Raw genomic sequence first — 27,231 nt, 5'->3', positions numbered from 1 at the left:
TGTAAGGTAAGGTACAGAACTGATGTGCAGCAAGAAAAAATTGCAATTTCTTCATTTCCAATACAATTCTAGACTTACGTTTTCTAAAATTCTTTCATCTATAATGTAATAGTTCAAATCATGGGTTAATTTCATTACAAATCAATGAGAATAAAATGAAAATTCAACATTAGCATTAATTCTAATGGGGTCATCAACAAATTGCATCACAGTTGGTGTAGGGACCAGGATAGGAGGGATGCAGCAAGGCTGGGAGAGGGGCAAGGGGGTCTATCATGCCCTGGACACCACTTGCAGAGGGGTGCCAATTGCTCTCCAACATTAACAAGATTTTTTGGAAAATATATTATTATTTAAGAAAATTCTATATATCTATATATTATATATGTTTTCTGGAGGTGGAGGGGGAGGGGGGGGGGGGGGGGGCACAATAAAGTGAAGTGTTGTACACAAGGTGCCAGTGGGAGGTAGATGGGCGCAAATAAAGTGTTGTGCCCTGGCTCACAGTTATGTTCAGTACGCCACTGGGAGGAGGAATGTAGTAGTTTATGTGATGAAGCATAATGAGAGGGGTAGTGTGACTCTGTTAAAATGTGATCCCACCAATCTGCATAAAATATTTTCTTTACCTTATTTCTCTATCTTCAAATGTAACTTGTCCCTGATGGAGCACAACTACCTTTGGTAAGCTGCATACAGAATAATGCCTCAGCCTTGCTTTTACAGCACACATAGAAAAAATTCTTTCTTCTGGACCATTTTCATTTCAAAAGTTGCACTGTTTTGAAATAGTTTATGCAGTGTGGAATAATGTTTTTTAAATGTGGACCAGCCAAGTACAGACCAAAAACAGCAACAGCTCAATAGCATTTTTAACAGATTGTTTGTTGTTATGCCCACAAATGACGAGGCACAGTAGTTGCAGCTAAGCTGGTAGATCACATGGCTGCTTTCACAAATGGCCTAGTCTTTGATATGGATGGAGATGACTGTGACAGAATTTGAGTAGATCATAGTGGGAGGATGTACAGGACAAGTCTAGCATCTAGGACTATTGGGAATATGAGCTATTGGACAAGGTGCTGGGATCAGGGGTAATAAGGACAGGCAAAAAGAGATGAGCATAGGTTGGATGGATAGTGGAATATCGCTGTGGGAGGGGTGGTGAGGATAGTAGGGATGATGTACCTCATTTAATGATATGAAGAGATGCTGTCAAAACCTTGGTATAGAATGTGATTCCGTTGCTCCAGTAGTTGACCTCCACCTCAAGGATGGCTACATCAGTGTCCCCAACCACATCTAATACACCAACCACCAACAACACCTCCAATTCAACAGCTGCCACAAAATCCACATCGAGAAGAACCTTATAAACAGCCTAGCCACCCATGGTTATCGAATTAGCAGGGATGAGCAGTCCGTCTCGAAATAAGGCAAGAGTCTCACTAGGTGCTTAAGACCAAAATTACCATCCCCACCTAGTCCAGAAACAGATCTCTTATGCCTTGTCTTCCCGGGCACCTGTTATCCCCACATGTCTGGCCACATGGGAGCAATCCCATCATGACTCAGTACCACCCAGGACTAGAGCAACTTGATACCATTTTCTGTCAGGGTTTTGACTATCTCTCATCATGCCTGAAATGAAAAATATCCTCTGCACGCCTCCCTCAGTGATATTCTGCTGCCCACCCAACCACACAATATCCTTATCGGTCCCTATCCCGTCCCTGCTCCCACACCCTTGCCCCACAGCTGATACCCCTGCAACAGACCTAGATGCCATGTCTGCCCCAGATATACTCCCACTAACACCTATTCAAGTCATGTCACAGGTGTCTCCTAACATATCAAAGGCAGGTCAACCTATGATAGCAGCCATGTGCTCCACCAGCTTATCTGCAACCCTGTGCCATATTATACGTGGGCATGACAACTAACAAGCTGTCTGACCATGTGAATGCCCATTGGAAAACTGAGGCCAAGAGGTAGCTGGAGGACCCAAATGCTGAGTACACTTCCCTGATACCCCTCCAGTCCTACATGTTTTCCTGCACCTGCATGGTTCTTTACACTTCTCTGCTCCTCTCCTCTACTTTTCCTTGTCCCCCTAACCATCCCTCTTCCACAAAACCACCGAATGCTGAACCTAACAGCCCTATCCTGTCCCCACCATGTCCCTGCATACTCTTACATGCAGCACTAACATCTTCCCCCTCCCTTTCCTGCTCTGCTATCCCTCCCAGTCCCACACCTTCTCTTTACCCCCCCACTGCCCACTCCAACAAAGATCACTCCTCACCTCACACACAGTTACTGTTGGACCTTGGATGACAGCGACCATGAATGTGTGAGTTGTGCTTGTATAGATGTGTGTGAGTTTTGTTGTCTATGTTCGACAAAAACACTTGGTCAAACAGCTGAATGATATCTAACAGTCTTTTTCATTGTGACTGTCCGCAATTCAACACCTTGTCTATGTTATAAGTAGCTGTCTATCCTTTCCAGTAATTGCTTTTCTTACACAGTGTGTTTTAGAAAGGACAACATAACTCAATAATCTTATATTTATACAGCAACTTATTCCCAAATAAACAAACTCATTCCTGCTGAAATTGCCAAGGATTAAAGTTATACTTTAGAGTTATACTTTTAGACAACATAATTGACACTCTGTTTGAGTTTTGTTTTTGGAACATGTGGTTGCATTCTTTTGGTTTTTGAAAGAAAAACTCTTCTTAAAATTTGCAGTACATTTTTTTTCTAAAATTTCAGTAACAGTGTCATGAACCATTTAATGCTTCAAAAAGTACATAGACAACTTCATACTAGTTTTTACATTTCATTGATCTCCTATAACACTAGTACATTTATTACACACTGCATATTTCTCAAATTACTTATTGCGTTTTTAAAACATATAGGTAAACAATACCTTTCACCTCTGTTCAGACTGGTATCAAAGTAAGTGTGCCAAAGGCAAAATTTCACATCATACTGCCTTTCTGTATATTAAAGATCACCTACAGGTAACAGGTATCACTGTGACAGGATGCAGGTATTTGCATGCTACAAATATTGTATACTTAGGCTGCACATCAAACTGCATTTGTTCCTGCTTCAAGTGTGTGAATCTGATTCTTTGTGGTTTTTGAGCACCACATTCCATTCACTGAATATACTGACCCTGCCCACAACTATATCATAAATTCATGCACAATCTAACAAGAATGTATGAACTGACCAAAATTTCTGAGCTGAAACACGTACAGTGCAACGTCACTTAACGAGCACCTCCCATAATGCACAATCCGAATAATGAGCAAAACAAATTGCAAAAAAATGCCTCACTTAACGAGTAATATTTTGATCAATGAGTGACAAGGATTTAGTGTGATGTTTCCAGTTGGTCACATGCAGAGGGAGAAACTTTCAACAATATGAACACCTTTCATTGTCTCCAGTGGCATATGAACAATGTCTTTTGTATGTACTGCAGTCTTACTTAGCGCTCTTTCTGCTACTATCTTGGTGCAGCTTGTGATCACATATTTTCTAAACTTGTGTTCACACAGCGTTTCTTTGTGTGCAAATTTTAATAACCTTCATAGAAATGTCCCTGAATGTAAAGCCACAAGAAGATGACCATATGAGAAAGAAAAAGACCTTAAAAATGAAATGCAAAATCATTGAAAAACATGAACTTGGTGTGAGCATTGCTGATTTAGCAAACACATACAATTGGCCTACATCAGCTATTTGCACTATCCTCAATACCAATGAGATTAAGGAAACAGATGCTTCAAAGGGAGTGACAAGAGCATCTAAACAACGGTTTCATATTCTGGATTATGTCAAAGACTTCTCCTATTAATGAGAACATCATTTGTGAGAAGGTAAGAATGATTTTTGCTGACCTTGTTAAGAAGACATCATGATCATCAGTGCCAAAAGAAGTGTTTAAGGGAGACTATGGGTGGTCTGAGAAGTTTAAGAGAAGAACCAGCACCCACAGCATTGTGAGGCATGGTAAAGAAATCAGCTCTGCCACAAAAGCAGCGAAGAACTTCATCAACAACTTCAAGATACTCATACATTCTGGGGGTTATCTGCCACAAAAGGTTTTTAATTGTGTCAAGACAAGTATATTCTGGAAAAAGATGCTGAAGCATACCTTTATAACAGCAGAGGAGTATGCATTTCCCAGTCACAAGCCAATGAAAGGCTGTCTCACACGTTATTCTGTGCTGATGTAAGTGGTGATTTGAAAATTAAACCACTGCTTTTTTACTGTTCAATAACTCCATGAGCCTTCAAAAAGTGTTAAGTAGAGAAGAGAAGGTTAAATGTGATGTAGAGGCTCAACAACAAGCCTTGGGTGACAGTTGATGGGTTTTGTGATTAAATCAATTAAGTGTTTGCTCCTTCAATGAAAAAATATTTGCTTGAGATGAATCTGACACTCCATGTCTTGCTTGTTATGCTCCTGCCAATTCTCCAGGCCTACAAAAACACTCCTTGAAGAGTTTCTCAATTCATCGATATCCAATGTTTGGCTCCCAACACCACTTTGTTACTCCAGCCTATGAACCAGCTGATTATTTCTAACTTTAAGAAGCTCTACACTAAAGCACTCTTCGAGGATTGATTAGTTGACTGAAGCTACCAATCTCACTCTATGTTTTGGAAATATCACTTCAACATCGTTGCCTGCTTCAAGATGATTGAAAAGGCATGGGACTGGGTAACCAAGAGAACTCTCACTTCTGCTTGGAAGCATGGGAATCGGCTGCATCCTACATTGAAAATCATCACCCCAATAAAGCGGTGGCTACATGCTCTACAGATTTATTTGACAACAATGCTGTGTCACATTTTCGGCAAGTGTTGAAGCTTCAGCAGAAGCAAATGACTGTAGATAGCTTCCTAGTAAAAAAAGAATTAGTTATGTATTGTGAATAATATACTGCTTAATACTGTATGTACAATTTTGTTTGAATAAATGCCATGAATAAGACAAAACTTTTAGTACTTTTCCTGCATGGAACACTTTACCATACTTTACATTAATTTATATGGGATAAACTGTTCCACTTAATAAGTGTTTTGCACTACAAGTAAAATTTTGGAACAAATTAATGCTAGCTATGTGAGGTTCCCCTGTAGAACTATTTATGACCTTCTTCACAAGGGAGCACTGACCTGCAACTTGAAGCTGTATTTTTTATAATATAACTATACAGTAAATCAAAGAGAAAACCAAGTCTTGGTTTCACTTTCTCAATGGTAGTTACTCTGAGTAGTTGTGGAATAGTTCCTGTCACGTATTAGTGCTCAATTGCAGACTTGTCAAGCACTGCCAAATATTTATTTATGACACAAAAAGAAAAGAAGAACAATGAATTGTACCCTCGAATGGGAGTCTTTAATGTCTTATTACATACAAATAGAAATTTCCTCAAATGAAGAAGATATGATGGAACCTCTTTGTGCTGATTCAGGTTGTGTAATAGTTGATCTGAATTGCCAGCTATGATGATGTTCTAGATATGCAGCTGACAACCATAACAATCTTCATGGTCATGGTCTCATTAAGACAGAAGAGGACTCAGTTCTCTGCATCTTCTCATCTAAAAACAATTCCTTCTGGACATATGAATATGTTGCACATATTCACCAGATACTGAAAAGCTATACATAACTATTACCTTCAAACCTAGATCCAGTTCTCGAAGTGAACGTTTCATTTCTCCAGTTAAGTAATTCATGCGCTCACATTCCTGGAAGGCTACAATTACATAGGGAGTACGTTCTTCCACTTTTCCCATAATTTCTGCCATATTAAACTCTTCTGGCAATTTTTCCATTATTTCATCCACAATTTGTTTTACCTAAAAAGTCAGAAAAATAAATTCAACACTTTTAGATTACTTATTCACAATAATAATCAGTGTAAATTGGTAAGGTAATTTATGGAATGTGTGTATGTAGTATCAACAGCATGACAGAATTAAGTGACAAAATAACTGTGCAGGTAGCTATTATTCTGAGTGAACATCTTCTGAGACATCACTTCATAAGTAAACTTCTTCACTCCCAAGAAAAGATATGAGATGGGCTGGTTTATATGATATGGATTCCATATTAGTAGACATGTGACTTAGGACGATTTTATTGTGGTCTTACAAAGAAGCAATCCAGTTTATTGTTTGTGCATCAAAAACACATGGTACACAATAAATTGAATGGGAAATGCCTGCAACTGTAGTAGTTATCCTCACATAATATCAGCACTACAAATGTTGATGGTTGCATTCCACTGTTCAATATTTAACACAACTACTTCTTGCACATTTATTGGACAGAAACTGTATACAGATACATACTGTTGGATAGAACACACCTTTGTTTTCATAAAATGCAAGAACTCATTTACTATTTACTTAATAAATAGATGGAAGATCCCTGAAGAAACACGGACTAATTTTCTTCAAAACCCTGCCTACAGGTTATTGGAATTAATATGAGGGAATGAGTAGGAGGTGGATGTTAGGTGTGAGTAATTAAGTATATGCCACTTTGTGCCATATACAAACTGACCGTGGCCATATTAACTACTTGTATGGAGTTCCTCAACAGCTCATAAATTGTAATTTCCATACGAGTGAGTCCACCATCTTGCTGATACAGTCCCTTCACTGTTTGCACACTACAAGGTAAGACCCAGCACCGTGACTGATAGGACAAGCAGAATTAACAAAAACTGCATACAACTTACACCAATATCCACTTGTTTCAAGTTGCTACCACCCTCAACTCAACATACAGTGCAGTGTACACTGGTATTTTCATCATTCAATATTATCTTCACTCTGTTGTTAACTCCATATTTAACATCCAGTTTTGTATAGAAAAGCTGACAACATGCTAAGCTCAGAGGGTGTCTGCTAATGCAATCAGTTTAGGCTGGTAGCAAGGAAAAGCAGCCAGTGCCGGCTCAGTAAATACAATTTGTATTGGTGGAGCTAGCCCTCATTAGCGATCATATCCTGTCTCTTCTAGGAGTACACAAATAGTATTGACTAATTGAGAAAATATGTACGGTAATGACTTTCTAAATAGTAGAGGCATTGAGTCATCAATAGGCACATAAACAAGACTGCAAATTTGAGGACACACACACACACACACACCTATACATCTACATTGTGCTGGCTGAATACACAGTGCCAGAGTGAATTGTGAGGGGTGATAGAATAGAGGAAGAGTAGACTGTGGGATACAGTGTGTGGGTACAGGATGATTTATGATAGGCTGCTGTGGCAGGGTGGAGGTGGGTGTGGCGTAGGGAATTAGCAGAGATTAAGGTCAGGAGGAATATGGGGACAAAGGAAGTGTTGCATGGTTAACTCCCCTCCATGGGATTTAGAACAGCTGGTGTTGAGGGGAAAGATCCAGACTGCACAGGAAATGAAGCATCCATTAAAGTTTAGCATGTTCCGCTTAGCAGCATGCTCCATAACTGGGTAATCAGCTCTGCTCTTGGTCACAGAACTTCAACTACCTATCATCATGCCTGGAAAGAGGAGCATCTTATCCGCAATTCCTCCCACCCCTCCTATAGTGGTATTCTGCTGCCCACCCAGATACATAATATCCTGATCCATTCCTATGCCACACATAACTCCAACTCCTTCCCACAGGGCATTTATCCCTGTGGAAGCGCCAAGTGCAAGACCTGTCCTGTTCACTCAGCCAGTACACCCTGCCACAGTCCTGTCACCGGCTTATCCAGTCCAGGCAGGGGCAAGGCTGCCTATGACAGCAGCCATGTCATATACCAGCTCTGCTGAAATTTGTACACAGCATATTACCTGCGCATGACCACAAACAAACTGTCCAACCGAATGAATGGCCGACGCCAAATTGTCGTAAGAACAGAGTTGAGCAGCCAGTGGTGGAAAATAATACTAAACACAACATGCTCGATTTCAATGTCTGCAATCCTGGCTATCTGGAATCTTCTGCCAAGCAACAGCAATGTAGGTTGGTGTTTTCGTAGCAACACATTGTTTGCTCTCATAACCCTCTCAGCCTCGATCTCCACTAATCCCCAGCCCCATAACCAACACCTTGTCAGAGGACCCTAACTGCACTCATCCTGCACACACACTCTTTACCACCACCCCCTCCCAATCCACTCCTCCATATCATCATTACCATGCACTGCATGAACTCCCTGGTGCTTGTGCCAGTTCAGAGGTACTGTATTCCTGTCTTGTGCATCTGCTGACTCTCCCTCCCACATTCCCATAACCAGACTTGCTGCCTCATTCTGAGTCACCAGCTGCCCTTTTCCAACCTTCCCTCCCATTCCCTGGCTCCATTATTGCCTCACCCTGTCCACCCAACACAACGCATCACCCCACTCTACCTGCAGAACTGCAGTTCTGACATTGTGCATGGAAACAGTACAAATGTAGCTATGCCTGTGTGTATGTGTGTGTATGTGTGTGTGAGTGTGTGTGTGTGTGTCTATATATATTACCAAACGAGAAAGAACTGGTAGATAGACACAATAAAAAACACACAAACACAAATTTCGAAGCTAGAAATTTATGTGTGTGTGTTTGTGCGAGTGTTTTTAGTGTGTTTGTGTGTGTGTGTGTGTTTTTTATTGTGTTTTTTGATTTTTACTGTGTCTCTCTACCAGCGCTTTCTCAATTGGTAAGTCAGTTTATATTTTTCCCATGTGGGATGTTTCTTTCTATATATGTTTTTTTTATTGTGTCTATCAACCAGCAGTTTCCCGTTTGGTAAGTCATGGAATCTTTGTTTATATATATATTGCACACAGGCCCAGTCTCTCCCATCTACTCAATCTCCCACTTCCAGCTCCACTCCCCCAACATCTCAAAATTCTAGTCAACACAATCTGGAACCACAACACCCCAATTCAGTAGTTAATCTTTCCTCCAAACCCTTCTCCCAATCCGAAACCTCTGTCCTATCCAAAGGCCTCACCTTCAGCCCCACTCCCAGGTTCAACCAAACTGCCCTTGTCAAAGATTTACTCTCCTACACTCGTAGTCTCTGCTGGAAATATCACTTTGCCACGAAGAAAAATAATCCTGATCCCACTCCTAATGATCCAACTCCCCAAGACACTATCCAAATTGAACCCTGCCTGGAACAGTTCCGTCCTCCATCATAGCGGGACCCACCTCCTCTTCCTCAAAATCACCCTTTCCAAACCTTCCAGGAATTTCTCACTTCCAGCCTTGCCTCTCAATCTTTCTTGAAAAATCTTAATCCTACTCCCAACATCACCACAGCCAAAGCCCAGGCTATCCGTGATCTGAAAGCTGACCGATCCATCATCATTCTTCCGGCTGACAAGGGTTCCATGACCGTGGTACTTGATCGTCGGGAGTATGTGGCTGAGGGACTGCGTCAGCTTTCAGACAACACCACATACAAAGTTTGCCAAGGTAATCCCATTCCTGATGTCCAGGCAGAGCTTCAAGGAGTCCTCAGAACCTTAGGCCCCCTACACAACCTTTCACCTGACTCCATCAACCTCCTGACCCCACCGACACCTCCGCACCCCTACCTTCTACCTTCTTCCTAAAATTCACAAACCCAATCATCCCGGCCACCCCATTGTAGCTGGTTACCTAGCCCCCACAGAACGTATCTCTGCCTACGTAGATCAACACCTTCAACCATTACATGCAGTCTCCCATCCTTCATCAAAGACACCAACCACTTTCTCGAATGCCTGGAATCCTTACACAATCTGTTACCCCCCGGAAACCATCCTTGTAACCATTGATGCCACTTCCCTATACACAAATACCCCCCACGTCCAGGGCCTCGCTGCAATGGAGCACTTCCTTTCACGCCGATCACCTGCCACCCTACCTAAAACCTCTTTCCTCGTCACCTTAGCCAGCTTCATCCTGACCCACAACTTCTTCACTTTTGAAGGCCAGACATACCAACAATTAAAGGGAACAGCCATGGGTACCAGGATGGCCCCCTCGTATGCCAACCTATTTATTGGTTGCTTAGAGGAAGCCTTCTTGGTTACCCAAGCCTGCCAACCCAAAGTTTGTTACAGATTCATTGATGACGTCTTCATGATCTGGACTCACAGTGAAGAACAACTCTAGAATTTCGTCCCCAACCTCATCTCCTTTGGTTCCATCAGATTCACCTGGTCCTACTCCAAATCCCATGCCACTTTCCTTGACGTTGACCTCCATCTGTCCAATGGCCAGCTTCACACATTCGTCCACATCAAACCCACGAACAAGCAACAGTACCTCCATTATGACAGCTGCCACCCATTCCATATCAAACAGTCTCTTCCCTACAGCCTAGGCCTTTCATCTTTCCTTTTCCTTCGCTCTTTCCTGACGAAGCAGCCGTCGGTTGCGAAAGCTCAAATTCTGTGTGTGTGTTTGTGTGTTTTATTCATTGTGCCTATCTACCGGCGCTTTCCCGCTTGGTAAGTCTTGGAATCTTTGTTTTTAATATATATACACACACAGAATTACTAGCTTTCGCAACCGATGGTTGCTTCTTCAGGAAAGAGGGAAGGAGAGGGAAAGATGAAAGGATGTGGGTTTTAAGGGAGAGGGTAAGGAGTCATTCCAATCCCGGGAGCGGAAAGACTTCCCTTAGGGGGAAAAAAAAGGACAGGTGTACACTCGCACACACACACATATCCATCTGCACATACACAGACACAACCTGACATATTTACAGGAAAAGAGTTTTTTTCCTTTAAACAGTTGGTTCTCCTCAAAACTGCAGAAGTCCCATATTAGTCCTGATCTGGCTTTGGCTGCATATGGGCACTGGAAAGGAAGGAAGGAAGGAAGGAAGAAAGGAAGGTATGGAGAGATGTGCACTTTTAAACAGACTGGAATGAGATATGGAGAGATATGCACATTTAAACAGACTGCCTCTGTTTTGCTTCTATATTTCACAGCAAAGTTAATTCTTTTTAGTTTGATAAGGCTTGTTCTTTCATTCCCCTCTCTATCCTTGAATTTTAGCCCACATACTATCATAGGTATGCATCTAGAGCAAAGTTTTTTCGTTTTGTTAACTAATTGTCCAATTATTAAAATATCTTCTACTTAATGCTAGTCCTTCATAGTTCCTAGTTTGACTGAGGGTGACTGTTAAGTTTCTTTCTGTTGTGTTGTGTGTTCCAGGTAGCTGACTCAGAGTCCCCAAAACTCTTAAACCTTAGTCTAAGGTTACCAGTGGGAAAACTGTGTAAAAGGAAAGGCAATAGTGCATAATTTCCATTACCACTTGAGGCATACCACATTTTTCTCCAGCATGTGGAGAAAAAATATTAAGTTATATGCATTCTTTTTTGGTGCAGCAATGAAATACTTCAGTTCTCACTGGCATTTCTCTCAATAGATGCAAATGTTGTTTCAAAATACGGTGAAGAGACAACGAAATGGGTACACCTGCCTAATATTGTGTAGGGGCCCCGTGAGCATGCAAAACTGTCGAAACATGACATGGCATGCGCTAAACTAATGTCTGAAGCAATGCTGGAGGGAACTGACAGCATGAATCCTGCAGGGCTATCCATAAATCCATAAGAGTACAAGAGGGTGGAGACCTCTCCTGAACAGCATGTTGCAAGGCATCCCAAATATGCTCAATAATGTTCATGTCTAGGGAGTTTGGTGGCCAGTGGAAGTGTTTAAACTCAGAAGAGTGTTCCTGGAGCCACTCTATACCAATTCTGGATGTGTGGGGTGTCACATTGTCCTGCTGGAATTGTCAAAAACCGTTGGAATGCACAATTGACATGAATGGATGCAGGTGATCAGACAGGATGCTTACGTACGTGTCACCTGTCAGAGTCATATATAGACACATGAGGGGTCTCATCTTACTCCAAATGCACTTCCCCACACAATTACACAGCCTCCAGCATCTTGAACGGTTCCCTGCGGGCATGCAGGGCTCATGGCTCTGAGCACTATGGGACTAACTTCTAAGGTCACCAGTCCCCTAGAACTTAGAACTTCTTAAACCTACCTAACCTAAGGACATCACACACATCCATGCCCGTGGCAGGATTCGAACCTGCGGCCATAGGGGTCGCGTGGTTCCAGACTGTAGCGCCTAGAGCCACTCGGCCACCCTGGCCGGCACAGGGCTTATAGATTCATGAGGTTGTCTCCATACCCATACATTTCCATCAACTCAATACAATTTGAAACAAGTGTCATCTGACCAGCAACATGTTTCCAGTCATCAACAGTTCAATGTCGGTGTTGACAGGCCCATGTAGGGCCTAAAGCTTTGTGTCATGCAGTCATCAAGGGTACACGAGTGAATATTCGGCTCCAAAAGCCCATATCAAGGATGTTTTGTTGAATGGTTCACACACTGACATTTGTTGATGGCCCAGCATTGCAATATGCAGCAATTTGCGGAAGGGTAACACTTCTGTCATGCTGAACAATTCTCTTCATTCGTTGTTTGTCCCGTTCCTGCAGAATATTTTTTTGGCCACAGTGATGTTGAAGATTTGATATTTTACCTGATTCCTGATATTCATGGTACATTCCCACATCATCGCTACCTCAGAGATGCTGTGTCCCATCACTCGGGCACCGACTATAACACCATGCTCAAACTCACTTAAATCTTGATAACCTGCCATTGTAGCAGCAGTACCGATCCAACAACTGCACCAGACACTTGTTGTCTTTAGGCATTGCCAACTGCAGAGCCGTATTCTGCCTGTTTACATATCTCTGTATTTGAATATGCATGCTTATACCAGTTTCTTTGGTGCTTCAGTGTATAAATCACTGTTTCTATCCTTTCAGGAAATGTGTTACAGTTTCGGGAATTGTAATTTCATGTTTAGAATGTGGTCTTATTTATGATGAAGCTGTTTTGGTCGCAGGGATATTTCCACGCAAAAGATGTTACTGGTCTGCAAAATATAATGAACAAATGGAGCAAGTGAAATTGTGCTGTGTAGAAGTCTACCAGGTATAACTAGGAAAATAGTGGGAGAGGTAAAATACACACTAGAAAAGGTTGTGCTGATTATGTTTGAGCTGACAGCAGTAATTATATGTAATTAAATATGTGCATGTACCATAATTTTTTATTATGGCTCCAAACGCATCCTTTTAATTGGTCATAAGAAATGAAATCCTCATTTCCCTTTCACTAACTAGGCCTAGGTAAGTGGAGAAAAAACCCCAGGATTATTTTAGCAACAGTCACAGTTTCTCTTACAAATAAAATCGTTATGATATTCAACCTGTAGCTTTTTCCAAATCAAGCACAGTATACAATTATTATGTAGATGCTTACAATCTTTTCTACTATTGAAGCAAAAGATTTGATCTTAATTCAGGAAACACCAAGGTATATGAATAGAGGAAGAATAAAACATATGCTTAGAACGAAGATGTAAATTGTATATTCCCCAAATGGAAATAAATCAAAAACCTTTATTTCCAATGGTTCAAACATTCTTAAACAATCCATTAATGTATTTAACATCCAATAACATTACTACTATATAATCATCTACTATTTTAATAAAATCTCTTTATATTTTCAATCAATTTAAACATATTAAATTTGAACATTTGTCTTAGGAAGATACCTTATCTTCCCTGGTAACTGTAGCACCACCAGATGCCCCAGCATCCCTTGGCTGCATCTCAAATACTGTACGGAACAAATTCTCAGATGTTGTTGTCAGAAAGCCAATTTCAGCATTCGGATGCAAACCATACAAGTATGGGGACTCAGGGGGCATTGCTTCATCTGAAGAAGATAAAAATAATTTACATTACATTATCTATAAATGAAGAAAAAATTTCAGTAACTAGATAAAATTCTCGTTCTCAGTACAGTATTTTCCAGAAGATGACTTTTCTTCTGAATATGCACATATGATTATTCAAAGTGACCTTATCTATGAGTGAAAATTGTTCTGGGGATTCAGTGTCATGATTTAATATCACAAAGCAGATAATAAACAAATAATATAATCATACTTTTGTATTTGCCTGATTAAAATTGTCACAAAACATTCAGAAGACAAGAGGGATAAAAGGGCCTAATATCTATGAAATTACCAAAAGCAGAGATTGATCAGAGTAACAGTAACACAGCACAAGTAAATAACTGGCCATTTAGAATCCTGTTACAAGCAGATATGAATGACACATGAGAGAGACAGAACACAAAGAATTAAACATACCAGGAAGGATTTATATGCGAATGTGAATTATTGGTGATGACCAAATACTACAACTGAGCAGTTATCATGCCTAATTGCATTTTGGAAGACCTAGATTCAATTTCTGGCACTGCCAACAAACGTTCCTTTGCAGAAGGATAGGAACAAGTTGCACTCAGCCCCATGAGAACATCTGACAATCTACTTGAACTGGAGGAAGGAACTCTTATCTGGAAATAGTGACTATATCAACCAGAGGAGTGGTGTAGTAGCCGCATGACTCTCCACACTTGTGGTAAAATAGCAGCATAGGCAAAAGGATAATACACTGATCAGTCTGCATCTTATGGCTTCTAGTCTTCTTGGATATGACACAATTATCAGTCAACATCACACAGACACTAGTAGATGCGTCATGGAGTTTAGTTAGTTGCTTATTTATTTCCAATTTCTTTCATATTCCTGAAAGGATGCATTTACATGCGGCAATACACTAAACCACTAAGCCAACTCTTAAAGTGATAAAAATAAATATACTGAAAAGCGATATTTTTCCCCATCTTTTATGATGGTAATAATGAAAAACACAGTATCATAATTTCGAAATACCTGCATAGAAAATAACATCTGCACATTCATTATTATAAGATAATCTAGATGACATTTACACAACTGATGTATGGTGGCACACAGATACTTACCAATATATGCATGATAACCTTGATAGTCTGTATTGGGAGGAGCTGGGAATCCTGGTGCCAGCATCAGCTCACCATCAACCTGAAAGAATTATTTATCTATGACATGAGTCAAATACAATAAATATAACTTTTAACATACAATAAATGTAACAACTAACTTTTAACATACAACAAAGGTAACAACTTTATAAAATGTGTAGCGAATATATGCTGTACTGCACTGAAGACTGACAGTTTCATGGATGCCTTGAATTTTTAATATGAAAAAATACAGTATATATGATTCTCGTGACTATGACTTTTAAAGCTATAAAAATACCTAATTTTTTTGCCTTAAGTTGAAATTAATATTGTCATTCATGTAAATCTTCAGTACACTACTATCAAATCTTGTTGTCAAAAGTTTTCATGTAACGCATGCCTGAATCTATAGTTAAATGTTACTCAACAGATAATTTACTTTCAGGAAAAATAAGTTATTTTGAAACTTGGGACTAGCAGTCCTTTTTCACACTTCTGCCACATCAACATTTCTGTGTCTTATAACCGTTTTACTGCATTTATGTTAGATCTTTTTGTTATGCTGATTAGCTACAAAGGCACAAGTAGCACATTAAAATATGAGTATACTTTGGATGTAAAATTATAATAATCTGTGATACTACAGTGGTAAGTACTACCAGTCACTACAATGTTCACTGAGGATGCACGATTATGAATTCATAGGATATGAAATGAAACATCGGTTACAATGATGCCACAACCACACATATTTTTTAGAAACGGTATACAATGTGTTCCTGTGTTTGAATAGACAATGCAGATTTGTAATTCTGTAACTCTTATTCCCAAATTATATAGGTCATATCATAAAATACATCAGAGAACATATGAATATGACAGTGATCTGTTTTTGTGTACTTGTACATTGTAAGAGTAATACACTAGGTGGTATACGTGAACTCTCTGACATATTTTAAGTTGTTATCTTTGCCGCATTATAGAAGTTCTGATGCTTTAAGTCTACTTTTATAAAACATCACTGTATATTCTGCTTTCAGATATAAAAGTAACTTATGTATGTTCCAGAATTACTTTAAGTTATTTATGTAGATAAATTATGAAGCCAACCCCATCTAAAAACTTCTGCATCTATCGGCAAACAGCGTAGGCTGCAAGCAGCTAAATACATACGGGGGGGAAATGTGCAATGGTGACAAGTTATTCCACGAGATCACTGACAAAATTAACAAACTTCAGAAGGACATAGAGATTTCAGAGCTAGCATTTCCAATACATTTGGGTATTAGCTCCATACAGGACAACAAAAATGGCATTAACTCTGCAACACCCACACATTGTAACACAGTGGATACTTTTTCCCAGGTGACGGACAATATTAAAATAGACTTACAGAATCTGCCAGCTCAAATAAATGATCCTGTGTGGTGACCAGAATTCTATAGTGGAACCACAATCACAGTTCAGAGCAACAAGATGTTTCAGTGGCTAGCCCCCATTATGATTGCAATTAAAAGCCCTCCATTTACACCACCATCACTGCAAACATAGTTCAGGTAATGGAGAACACATTCCAGCAGCAAAAGGTAGATAATGACCAAGACAGTTTATACTGGTGATAAGCAATTTTGACCAAGAAACTGCAACAAAGGTGTCTGGCATTTTAGTGCACCTGCCACCAGACAGAGCTTACAATAAGTTGAAAGAATAGCTGATCTCTCACTATACAAAGTTCATTGACCTCAGAGTGATTCGTTGATTTGTGGGATTAAAGGGACCAGACTGCAACGGTCATCGATCCCTTGTTCCAAAAACTTAAAAACACATACACAGAGTTAAAAACAGATAATGGAGACAACAGACGACATAGGTCAAAATAAACTCAGACAAAGAACAGACAAAATGAATTAAAATCACACAGAGTGCGACAGTGGTTGGCCGATCATAGAGACAAAAAAGGAAAAGCCAACCACTGAAAACACATTCAAAATTCAGACTAAAACCGTAGGCCAAAGGCCAGACTCGACACAAAATATAGACAAACACGTAAATCATGTGATAAAAGCCCCCTGCCCGAATAAAACGCAAAACTAAGTCCACCTTGGCAGAGTCAACTGTTAAAAGTGCAGGGAGCGTATCAGGCAGTGCTAACGTCTGCCTGAGCACAGCTAAAAGGCGATACTCCAACAAAATGTGGACCACAGACAAAACGGAGCTGAAGAATGACATAGAGGGGGGCCCTCACGGTGCAATAAGTGGCTGTGCGTCAGCCGGGTGTGCCCAATGCGTAGCTGGCAGAGGACAACAGACTCCTTGTGAGAGACCTGCATCGAGGACCACCACACAGTCGTCATCTCCTTGATAGGATGGAGTTTGTTTGGCATGGGCAGGTTGCGCCATTCAGTGTCCCATAGTTTGAAAATTTTGTGGCGTAAGATTGCCCGCAAATTAGTCGCCAGGAGGCCAATCTCCAGAGATGTGTTACTGGTGGCCTCTTTCGCCAGGCGGTCAACATTTTCATTGCCGGGTATCCAACATGGACTGGGGTCCACATAAAATACCACAGATCGGCCGCAACGGGCAAGACTATGCAGGGACTCCTGGACAGCCATCACCAGACAAGAGCGAGGGAAGCACTGGTCGATAGCTCGTAAACTGCTCAGGGAGTCGCTACAGATAACGAAGGACTCACCTGAGCAGGAGCGGATATACTCTAGGGCACGAAAGATGGCGACCAGCTCAACAGTGTAAACGCTGCAGCCAGCCGGCAATGAACTAGTTCGGAATGGTGCCCTAGAGTGAGAGCATAGTCGACATGAACCGTCAGTGTAAACAATGCCAGAGCCCTGATATGTGGTGAGGATGGAATAAATGTGGTGGCGGAAGGCCTCCGAAGGGACTGAGTCCTTCGGGCCCTGTGCCAATTTGAGACGAAAGCAAGGGCGGGGCACACACCATGGGGGTGTACACAGAGGGGCGCGGAAAGGAGGTGGGAGATGGAAAATCCCAAGCCCAGAGAGAAGCTCTCTGACGCAGACGGCGATCATACAACCCGACTGGGGCCGACATTCTGGGAGATGGACGACCAACTGCGGGAACAGGAGACGATAGTTAGGATGCCAGGGCAAGCTAAAAACATGGGCAGCCTAAGCGGACAGTAAACGTTGGCGCTGTAACTGCAGTGGAGGGACACCTGCATCCACAAATAAGCTGTTCACAGAGCTGGTCCGGAAAGCACTGGTGGCAAGGCGCATCCCGCTGTGAAGGATTGGGTCCAGCACCCGCAATGCAGAAGGGGATGCTGAGCCATAAGCTAGGCTTCCATAATCCAGACGGGACTGGATTATGACCTCAGAGTGAGCCATGTACTTTATCAGGAGAAATCCAGTGACAAGACACCATCATAATTCTGGCAATATCTGCGCAATTTAGTAGACAGCTCTGGAGTTCCTGACAATTTGTTGCTCAAGTTTGTCAGCAACAGCTGCCGACACAAGTACAAAAAATGTTGGCAGCATACAATGATAGACGATCCAACAAATTACTGCAGGCCACAGAGGGAGTCTATGTAACACTCAAGCCACCCACAGCAATTGCCATGACATCAACAGACCTGCCTGACAGAATCAATCACTGCTGGCCAAAACCACCTGAGGTTACAACTGTGGACTGTGCGGCCATCACACAACAATTTCCATCGACTGTTTCTGACAAAATTCAAGATTTAAGAGCCACAGTGGAAGGGATGGTAATGCAGCTGCAAATGCAGGAACAATGACAAGGTGCCAATTGTCAAAACCAGGGCCAGTTCAAGTTGATGCCACTAGTATGTTAACCACAATGACAGCAGAAAGGCTCTCATGAGGTATGCTGGTATCATAAATGTTTTGGACAGTACACAGCAAAATGTATGTCACTGTGCATTTATTGAGATGCTCAGAGAGTCCACAATGACAGTATGGTGTCTGCATGCTATCGTCGGAAGCTACCGCTGTATACATATTCTACTATGCTGAAAAGACTGCATGTGGCAGAGTGGCATACCTGCCCAGTGTTCCTTGTGGACACTGGCTCACCCATCAGCATGCTGTCTGTTAGCCACACACCACACAACAAGATAGACGTTACACCACAACTGAAGGCAGTTAATAGTTCCATGATCAACACTTATGGATACAAAGTGTGCACCATCAACGTTGGATTCTTCTATCAGTTCATGTGGTCTTTTGTAGTCACTGGTGTCACCAAATCTATATTAGGTGCCAACTTTCTAGCACATTTTGCATTAGGGCAGGGAACATAGTTGCTAAGTTTAGCAGACAGAAGTAAAATAGCACGAGCTAGAGACAATCAAGCTTACAGTGTGCTACAGATAACAGACAGCCTAAGCCCCTCAAAGACACACACGCAACTGCAACATGAAGACCAGGAAGTAAGCAAGCAAATGAGTTGCAAATGCAAGTTCACTGCAACTGCATCAAGTACTACATCTGTACTGGACCAGGATGGCCAGTCTCACTACTCACACATAGAATCACACCAGAACACATGGTAGAGATGAAGGTGATTTTTGAGGAAATGTTACAGTCTGGAGTTATTTGCCAGTTGGACAGCTCATGATCTTTGCCCCTACACCTTGTTCACAAGATAGATGGTTCGTGCGGGCCATGTGGTGATTACTGGACATTACACATAGTAACAATCCAGGACAGGTGTCTGGTGACCAACATACAGGACCTCATGTGTATGCTGTCCAGCACAATAGTTTTTAGAATCCTTGACTGTGAAAAAGCATACGATCAGATACCAGTAGCTACTAGTCACATATCAAAGACTGATGTGATCACACCATTTGGTTTATTTGAATTTTTATTCATGCCTTTTGTTCTAAAAATACTGCCCAGACTCAGCAACGTTTCATTAAGCAGGTACTAAAGAACGTTTGTATCAGATACTTGTACGGCATTTTGGTTTTCTTGCATTGTTCTCAAGTGGGTGAACAACATCTGTGCAATATATGCCAGAAGCTGTTTGACCAAGGAGTGGAAGAGTAAAGTGACCTTCCTGGGCCACACTGTTTTGGTCAATGACATTTGCCCATTAACAGGTAAAGTTACAATCTCTCTTGAAACAAGCAAATTATCAGCAGTTGAGATGCTTCCTGGGAATTAAAATTTTTTATCGACATCACCTCCCATAACGGCAGCTGTACAGACAGAGCTCGTGGGTGCACTTGCAGACCATGAAGCCACTGGATGCTGATCTGTTAAATGGACACCCAAAATGGAGAAGGCATTCCATGACCCCCCCAAGTGAACTTAAGCAAGGTGGTGTTACTCACTCACCCATTTCCTCATGCACACCTTGCTTCAGTCATTGATGTGAGTCATTTGGCAATCAGTGTAATGCACAACCAACATTTACGTCAGCACTGGTGACCACCAAAGATTTTCTCTAAAAATTTACAACCATCCCAATAGAGGTGGAGTACATATGATAGTGAATTGATGGAAATGTACAATAAAATCAGGTACTTCTGACCTCAAATAGAAGCTCGACTATTAATCAGATCAAAAACCCATTACCCCTGAATTTGAGAATGTTAGTGACAAGTGTTCACTTAGACATTTTTGATATGTGCTGCGTTCATAAGCCAGTTTACAACAGTCATCTTCCACATAAAAGGCACAAAAAATTTAGTGGCTTACTACTTTTCTCATATTTCTGGGGTGGCAGAAACAAACAATAAAAAAACTCACTGTGGAATGACCACAGACCTGCAGTTATGACAACTGTTAAGTGACTCATCTAAGGGACAAATTTTGAACAAATTTCTGTGCCCAACTCTAAGTTGAAATTGTGGTGTGATCCCTCCTCCGCGTCTATGTGTCCACCTCTCTCTACTTCTATCTCTGTCTCTCCACCACATCCTCTCCCACCTCTATCTGTCTGTCTCCTTCTCCCACTCTCTCTGTCTCTTCATCTCCTCCTCTCCCTTTCTGTGTCCATTTCTTCCACCCCAGTCTCTCTGATCATATCCTCCTCTCCTTCTCTCTTTCAATCTTCACATCCTCCTCTTCCTTTCCCATCTGCCTACTATCCTTGTATACCTTCCACTTGCCTCATGCATCTCCCCCTCCTCTTTGTCCATTCCCTCCTCTATCCATCTCAACCTGTTCCCAGCAGTGTTCATTGGCAAGTACAGCCCCAACAATAAGTTCAAGAAAACAAGTGATACTACTCCCACAACATACCTGTCATGCAGGACAGGTTAGACTGCAGGGGCTTCAAAATCATTTATTTTCCTATGACATTCAGAACATCATAGAAAGCAGGTCAATGAACAAGGTCATTACTGCTCCAACACAACACACCTATAGCACAGGGTAGCATATAAGTTGGGGCCCACAAAACAATTTCTTGCCTCTGACATATTGGCTATTCTGCAAATGAGGTTGACTGGCATTCCAATTCTATTCCCACAAAACATGCCTGTCATGCTGGGCCACCTATATGCCAGAGGCTGGTAAAATATTTGTTTGCCCTTATATCTGCTCCTGTTGGAGCTAGGAGGTGATAAATCCCACAGTGATGACACTCGTGAGGTCTGCTGTTTCTGTGCCGAATTTGGTTGAAATAATGTCCAGGGGTTTGGGAGGAGATCCCCAATATACACATATACACTCTGTTATTTTTTTGTGGGGTTTACCCTGTAATGTAAGTGACTGAGACTCAATTGTTTTACTACACAATACATCCAATTAAAAAAATCTGATACTGTATCATGTTATTTATATTATCATTATGTGACTATATTTCACACTTATTAATATTGTATCAAAGAATTATGAATTGTGTGCCTACTGATGATAAATGTAATGTGTCACTGTGAAAAATTACAAAATTTCAATAATTTATAATAGTGTACTTATAAGTTTTTGATTGCTTGAAGCAAGCTCGTCAAATTTGGATGATTATTAAACTTGTCAAATTTGGATGAGTATTAGTAAGATTTTTGTGGTGCAGTTGTTTTCATGTAAAATTAATGAATAGAAAGATCTAGAATAAACACAAGGTAATGTTGACTTGGTTATTAACATTGTAAAATGCACTTGAAATTGATTAATAAAATAATTACGTGCAGAAATAATGTGCCTATAACTCTATTAATTATAGTAATGAAAATAATCAAGCATACTGTCTGAAACTTGCTTATCTTTATAGTAATAGTTATATAGATCTATGTTACAAAACTTGGCATAGAAACTCCAATCTTGTAAAAATTTGGTTTACATCAACCATTCTCTTTCTTTTGTAAAGAGTAATTCACACTTGAACATTTGTAAAAACACAATTTTTCATTGTAAAAAGTAACTGTTTTGATTATACACTAGTTATCTGCTATTGTTACTTCTTTATATATCCAACAGGGGCTGCAGCCACAACAAACAGTTTGTGAGTGTGTGTTGAAGATCTAATTCAGCTGTTAAAGTCATGGTTCAGGTAAGTTGTTACAAAATAATCTTGAAGATTGGAAAGGTCAAGAATTGGAAAAATTTGAGAATATTTTTGTTATCTCTGTGAAGAGTAAATTGGAAGCTGCATGGAAATGTTGTCAAGTTACTATTTACAATGGAGATCCCTGGACCTAATCATTCAACAATGAAGTTAAGTACTGGCATTCACATTATCTTTTTCTATCATTACCTGATTGCATAATGAATCATGGCGATACATATTATTTTAGTGTTTCAACTAAATCACCTGTAAAGTACATCTTATTTTTTGCAAAAATAAAAAATACTGTTTTATTTAAATACTTGGATAGTAATGTTAGAATCCTAGAGAAACACTGAATGTATGAGCATGTACATAACTCACATGTGCACACCCACACTCACACTCCCAAAAACACACACATACACATACACACACACACACACACACACACACACACACACACACACACACACACACACACACACACACATTGTTAGAAAATTTGAAAATATGACATCTTGAAAGCAGAAGATTACATGATAACTCAATAAAAAAGTTAAAAATAACTAGATCTGTGTATCATAACAGAAAGTACAAAATGTAGTGGCCAAGGCGAAATAACATCCTGCACAGGTTTGATAGAAAATGCTGTTTATTATGGAGAAGGTCTACTCACAATAAAAAGAAAGAAACTGTTGAAACAGCTATAAAATGTTAGAACTAGTGATTCATTTTATATGATATTATGCATTGTAGTTAAAGTTATTCCTTCATTTTGATTGGATAGAGTGAATACTCACAAGACCAGGTTGCATTAATTCTTCTAAGTAGGAAATGCAGAGTCGGCGATCCCAGTCGTCAGTTATGTGTCCACCATACATAATCTCACCAAACAGATAACGTAGATCTTCCCATGGAACTTTAGAATTTGCTTCTAAATAGTTGTATAAGACATTCACACTAATTGTCAGGTCACCTGAAATATATTTTGCAATAATACATTAAATTATGTAACAATATATTAAACACTTTAGAAAATGTTTGGTCAGGGATTATGTTGCTGACAACTGAAATTCTGGTGTTAAAAATGAAATGTGGTAAGTATGTAATGAGACTGTGATCCTCCAATTGCTTAGTCACATGGGACAGGGTTGATATTAGAATGCAGTACACCTGGATACTTCTAGCACTACCAATCATCATTTAGTCTTATTGTCTGCTTTAAATTGTTTTGAACATTGGTTGGAGAGGCACTGCTGTATAATAATGCCACAATTATTGTTGACTTAAAAGTTGAGGAACATAAACTTCAAATTCTGTGTAAAATAAAAAAGACAACATAATCTTTTCAAATGTTAAAGAAGGTTTTTGGTATTAATGCTATATCACATGCACAAGTTTTTATAATGACACTAACAGTTCTCTGCAGTTTGGGAAGAGATTGAAGATTACAAACGTCCCAGTCAACCTCTAAAGGAAATATTACAAATTAATAGAACTGTGAGGAATGACTGTTGTCTGAGCAACTGGATGATCACCATATTTGTGTGTGTGTGTGTGTGTGTGTGTGTGTGTGTGTGTGTGTGTGTGTGTGTGTAGGATAAGCATTAAAGAGCATGGTCATCAGTGCAGATGATCTCCAATATGGAAAACATTAATAAAGTGGCAGTAACAAAAATTTTACATTATGAATTTAACATACAAAATTTTGTGCAAGAATGGTTCTGAAAAACCGTACTCGTGAACAAAAACACAATCAGGAGAACTAGACTTGCTCATATATATCACAACAGGTATCAAACATGGATCTTCAAACAAGACTCAGGTGTTGATGTATTGGAAGATCCTCAGTTCAAATGAATGCGCAAGTCAAAACTGAAGGCAATGCGGATCTCTTTTGCATTATCAAGAGTATTTGTTGTGGCTGGTTGGATGCCTAAAGATCAAATGAATGATCAGAAATACTATGGATTTGCAGCAGAACTACGCTCCTGCTCACAGTACCCTATGTGTCAAGCAGTTTTTAGCAGACAAGCATGTTTGTATGCTCTAGCGTCCTCTGTATTTACTAGATCTTACTCAGTGTCGCTTCTGTTTTCAAAAGTGAAAACTGCATTGAAGGAACACAATCTTGGTCTGTGGAACAGGTAGAAGGAATAAAAGTCACAAGGGTTTGTACATAGTGACAACTGATAAGCTACAATACTGATATGGACAACACAAGACACATTTGCAACAGTGGGTAGACAGAGTAGTAGAACATGTTGAAGGGAATACAATTAATCACATTTCTTACACAAGTTGTAAGTTTAGCCTATATGTGACTACACTACAATGTGTGATCCTCACTTGAATCATCATTGACGTTGTATCCCCCTTCCTACCTGTAGAACTCTGCAGTCTGAAAATTAGCGTACTTGGTTCATGGAATCTACTAGTTAGCAGCTCGTGGTCTTGTGATTCATGTTGTTGGCTGTCACTCACAGGGCCTCAGGTTCAATTCCTGTCTGAGTCAGGGATTTTCTCTGCTCTGGATTGGATCTGTGTGTTGCTTCATCATCATGTTATCATTAATGCTGCACAAGTCACTGATGTGATGTCAAATAAAAAGAATTGCACCAGGTGACCACAAAAACACATGCACATTTTATTTTTTCATGGGATCTACTTTACAAATAATTGCCCACAACCACACAGAACACAGCATGGCTAGCTTAACTAAATATGTTATGTATTCATTAACTGCATAGTTGCAAATAATGCTGGACAAATAAATGTTAGTAATTATACCCATTTACTTTTCCTTGAAAAGTAGTTTTATCAGATTCTAAAATACCCAGCAATCATAAGTTCTTCAACACAGCTTAAAGTTTCTGTTGTAGTCTAGAGGAAGAACTTAATGGATAATATCATACAAGTTCACCCACACTACTGCTCATATAGAGCAGTGTCCTAGCACCTATGAAACCTTGTTTTCATTGACCACAAAGTCATCCTGACTCGTGACGTTTAAGTATCGCAATACACTAAAATTCAGTTTTTCATCTCTGGCCATGAATGTCCAGATCATCTCTACAGAAAACAAAACCATTTACAATACTAGAGACTGTTGGCTATATAAAGTCCACAAAAATTTTGTAGCTGACAGCAATCTGCTCAAAGACTGGGTTCTTCTTCCTGTCTTAAACTGCAATCTAACCAAGTCCCAAAGCTGAACCTCTACTGCCACTGATGCAGTGTTTATTTTCCAAACACGAAGACAGTTAGACCATGAAGCTTGGAACACATTAGCGAAAGTACCCGTTTCCATCCCCGTCACTGACCTGCTTCAACTGACCAGAGCAAAATTTAGTAAGAAGCCCACTATTTAAATTTAGACATTCACCACAATGAAGTCTACTACAGTGGTTTTTTTCTTTTGTTTTACCATGCCAAGTGAGAGATGTTTCTAACATGAAATATATGTACTTGTATTGGGGCAAAACAGCTGTCGCATAGCAAATTATACAAACATTGGTTCAGCATTTAATAGATCTATTTATTTGTTGCAACTTCACTGTCATGCTAGACCTGCACAGTATTACGGTTTGTAACAGATCCACTGGGTCTCTTTTAACCACAATAATGGTAAATCTATCTGACAGAATTCCACGAAATAAAGATAAAATCTCCAAATGTTATTCTACTAATTAAGACAGTATGTCATTTTGAGTTGGATTTTTATACAGTTTTCTCTATTGCAATCAAACTTCATATTATTACACACCACTTTTGAATTACAGGAAACTTTATTACTCACTCTTTCAATTAAATGCTAATTTTACCATGAAATCGTAATTATATCTACAAAATTTCTAGATAAAAAGATAGATAATTTGTATGTTTACACTGTGGCTATAGTTACTTGTAAATTTAGAAGTTTGCTGATAACTGGGTCCACAGCCTATACAAAATTTTTGAAATGAAATTTTTGGGGTGTTAAAACATTATTTATTGTGATTGCAATTTTGACATGTTGTTATTTTCAAATATCCTGAAAACTGTAAGTTGTCAAATATAATAAATGTAATTATGAAACTGACAAACAATGCTGGGTTTTAAACTACTTATGTGGAATTTTCTAACCCACTGAATAATAAAAAGCTGTGCCATGCTGTGTAAGAGCATTTGCATGAAATGTTATAAATTTATCAGCTGTTCTATATGCCATATACCAGGTGTACCGGTATAAAATGAGTGTTAAGATACAAATGTGTCGATAAGGAACATTTGTTGTGAACGAGCCTTAATTTTTTTTTATTTTTTTTTTTTTTTTTTTTTTTTTTTTTTTTTTTTTTTTTTTTTTTTGTTTGGTTGGCGTGACATCTGTCAAAGATATTTAGTATACATCAAGTCACGGAACAAACAACATCATATGTTTTCATCATGTTAACAACCTCGAATTTTGTAGCAGAAAGTGATGATTTGCGGGAAGCATTAATTTTTTGTTTTCATCTGAAAAAAAGTGCTACAGAGTCACATCAAATACTTGTCAAGACATATGGTGATCATGCTCTATCAGAAGCAACATGCAAAAGATGGTTTCAACGGTTGAGAAATAATGATTTTTATGTAAGAAATGAAGAATGTGGAAGACCAATAAAAAATTTTGAAGATGCTGAATTGCAAACAATATTGGATGAAGATGATACTTTGAGTTAGAAGCAAATGGCAGCAATGCTAAATGTTGCACAACAAACAATTTCTGAC

At 39.8% G+C, this 27,231-nt stretch overlaps 1 protein-coding gene across 1 annotated transcript in view; it reads right to left on the bottom strand.

The window, feature by feature from the left end:
- LOC126355394 (dynein beta chain, ciliary) overlaps positions 1–27,231 on the bottom strand; it is a 677,699-nt gene that overhangs the window by 29,790 nt on the left and 620,678 nt on the right. Inside the window, exons 74-77 of the mRNA XM_050005692.1 lie at positions 23,283–23,458; positions 14,962–15,040; positions 13,679–13,842; positions 5,712–5,894 (exon numbers count right to left, since the gene is read on the bottom strand). Coding sequence (XP_049861649.1) covers positions 5,712–5,894; positions 13,679–13,842; positions 14,962–15,040; positions 23,283–23,458 — 602 coding nt within the window. The remainder of the gene's footprint in view (positions 1–5,711; positions 5,895–13,678; positions 13,843–14,961; positions 15,041–23,282; positions 23,459–27,231) is intronic.

The sequence above is a fragment of the Schistocerca gregaria genome, chromosome 3 (assembly GCF_023897955.1).
Source record: "Schistocerca gregaria isolate iqSchGreg1 chromosome 3, iqSchGreg1.2, whole genome shotgun sequence".
Lineage (NCBI taxonomy): Eukaryota > Metazoa > Arthropoda > Insecta > Orthoptera > Acrididae > Schistocerca > Schistocerca gregaria.
This window is presented reverse-complemented; position numbering and strand designations above follow the sequence as displayed.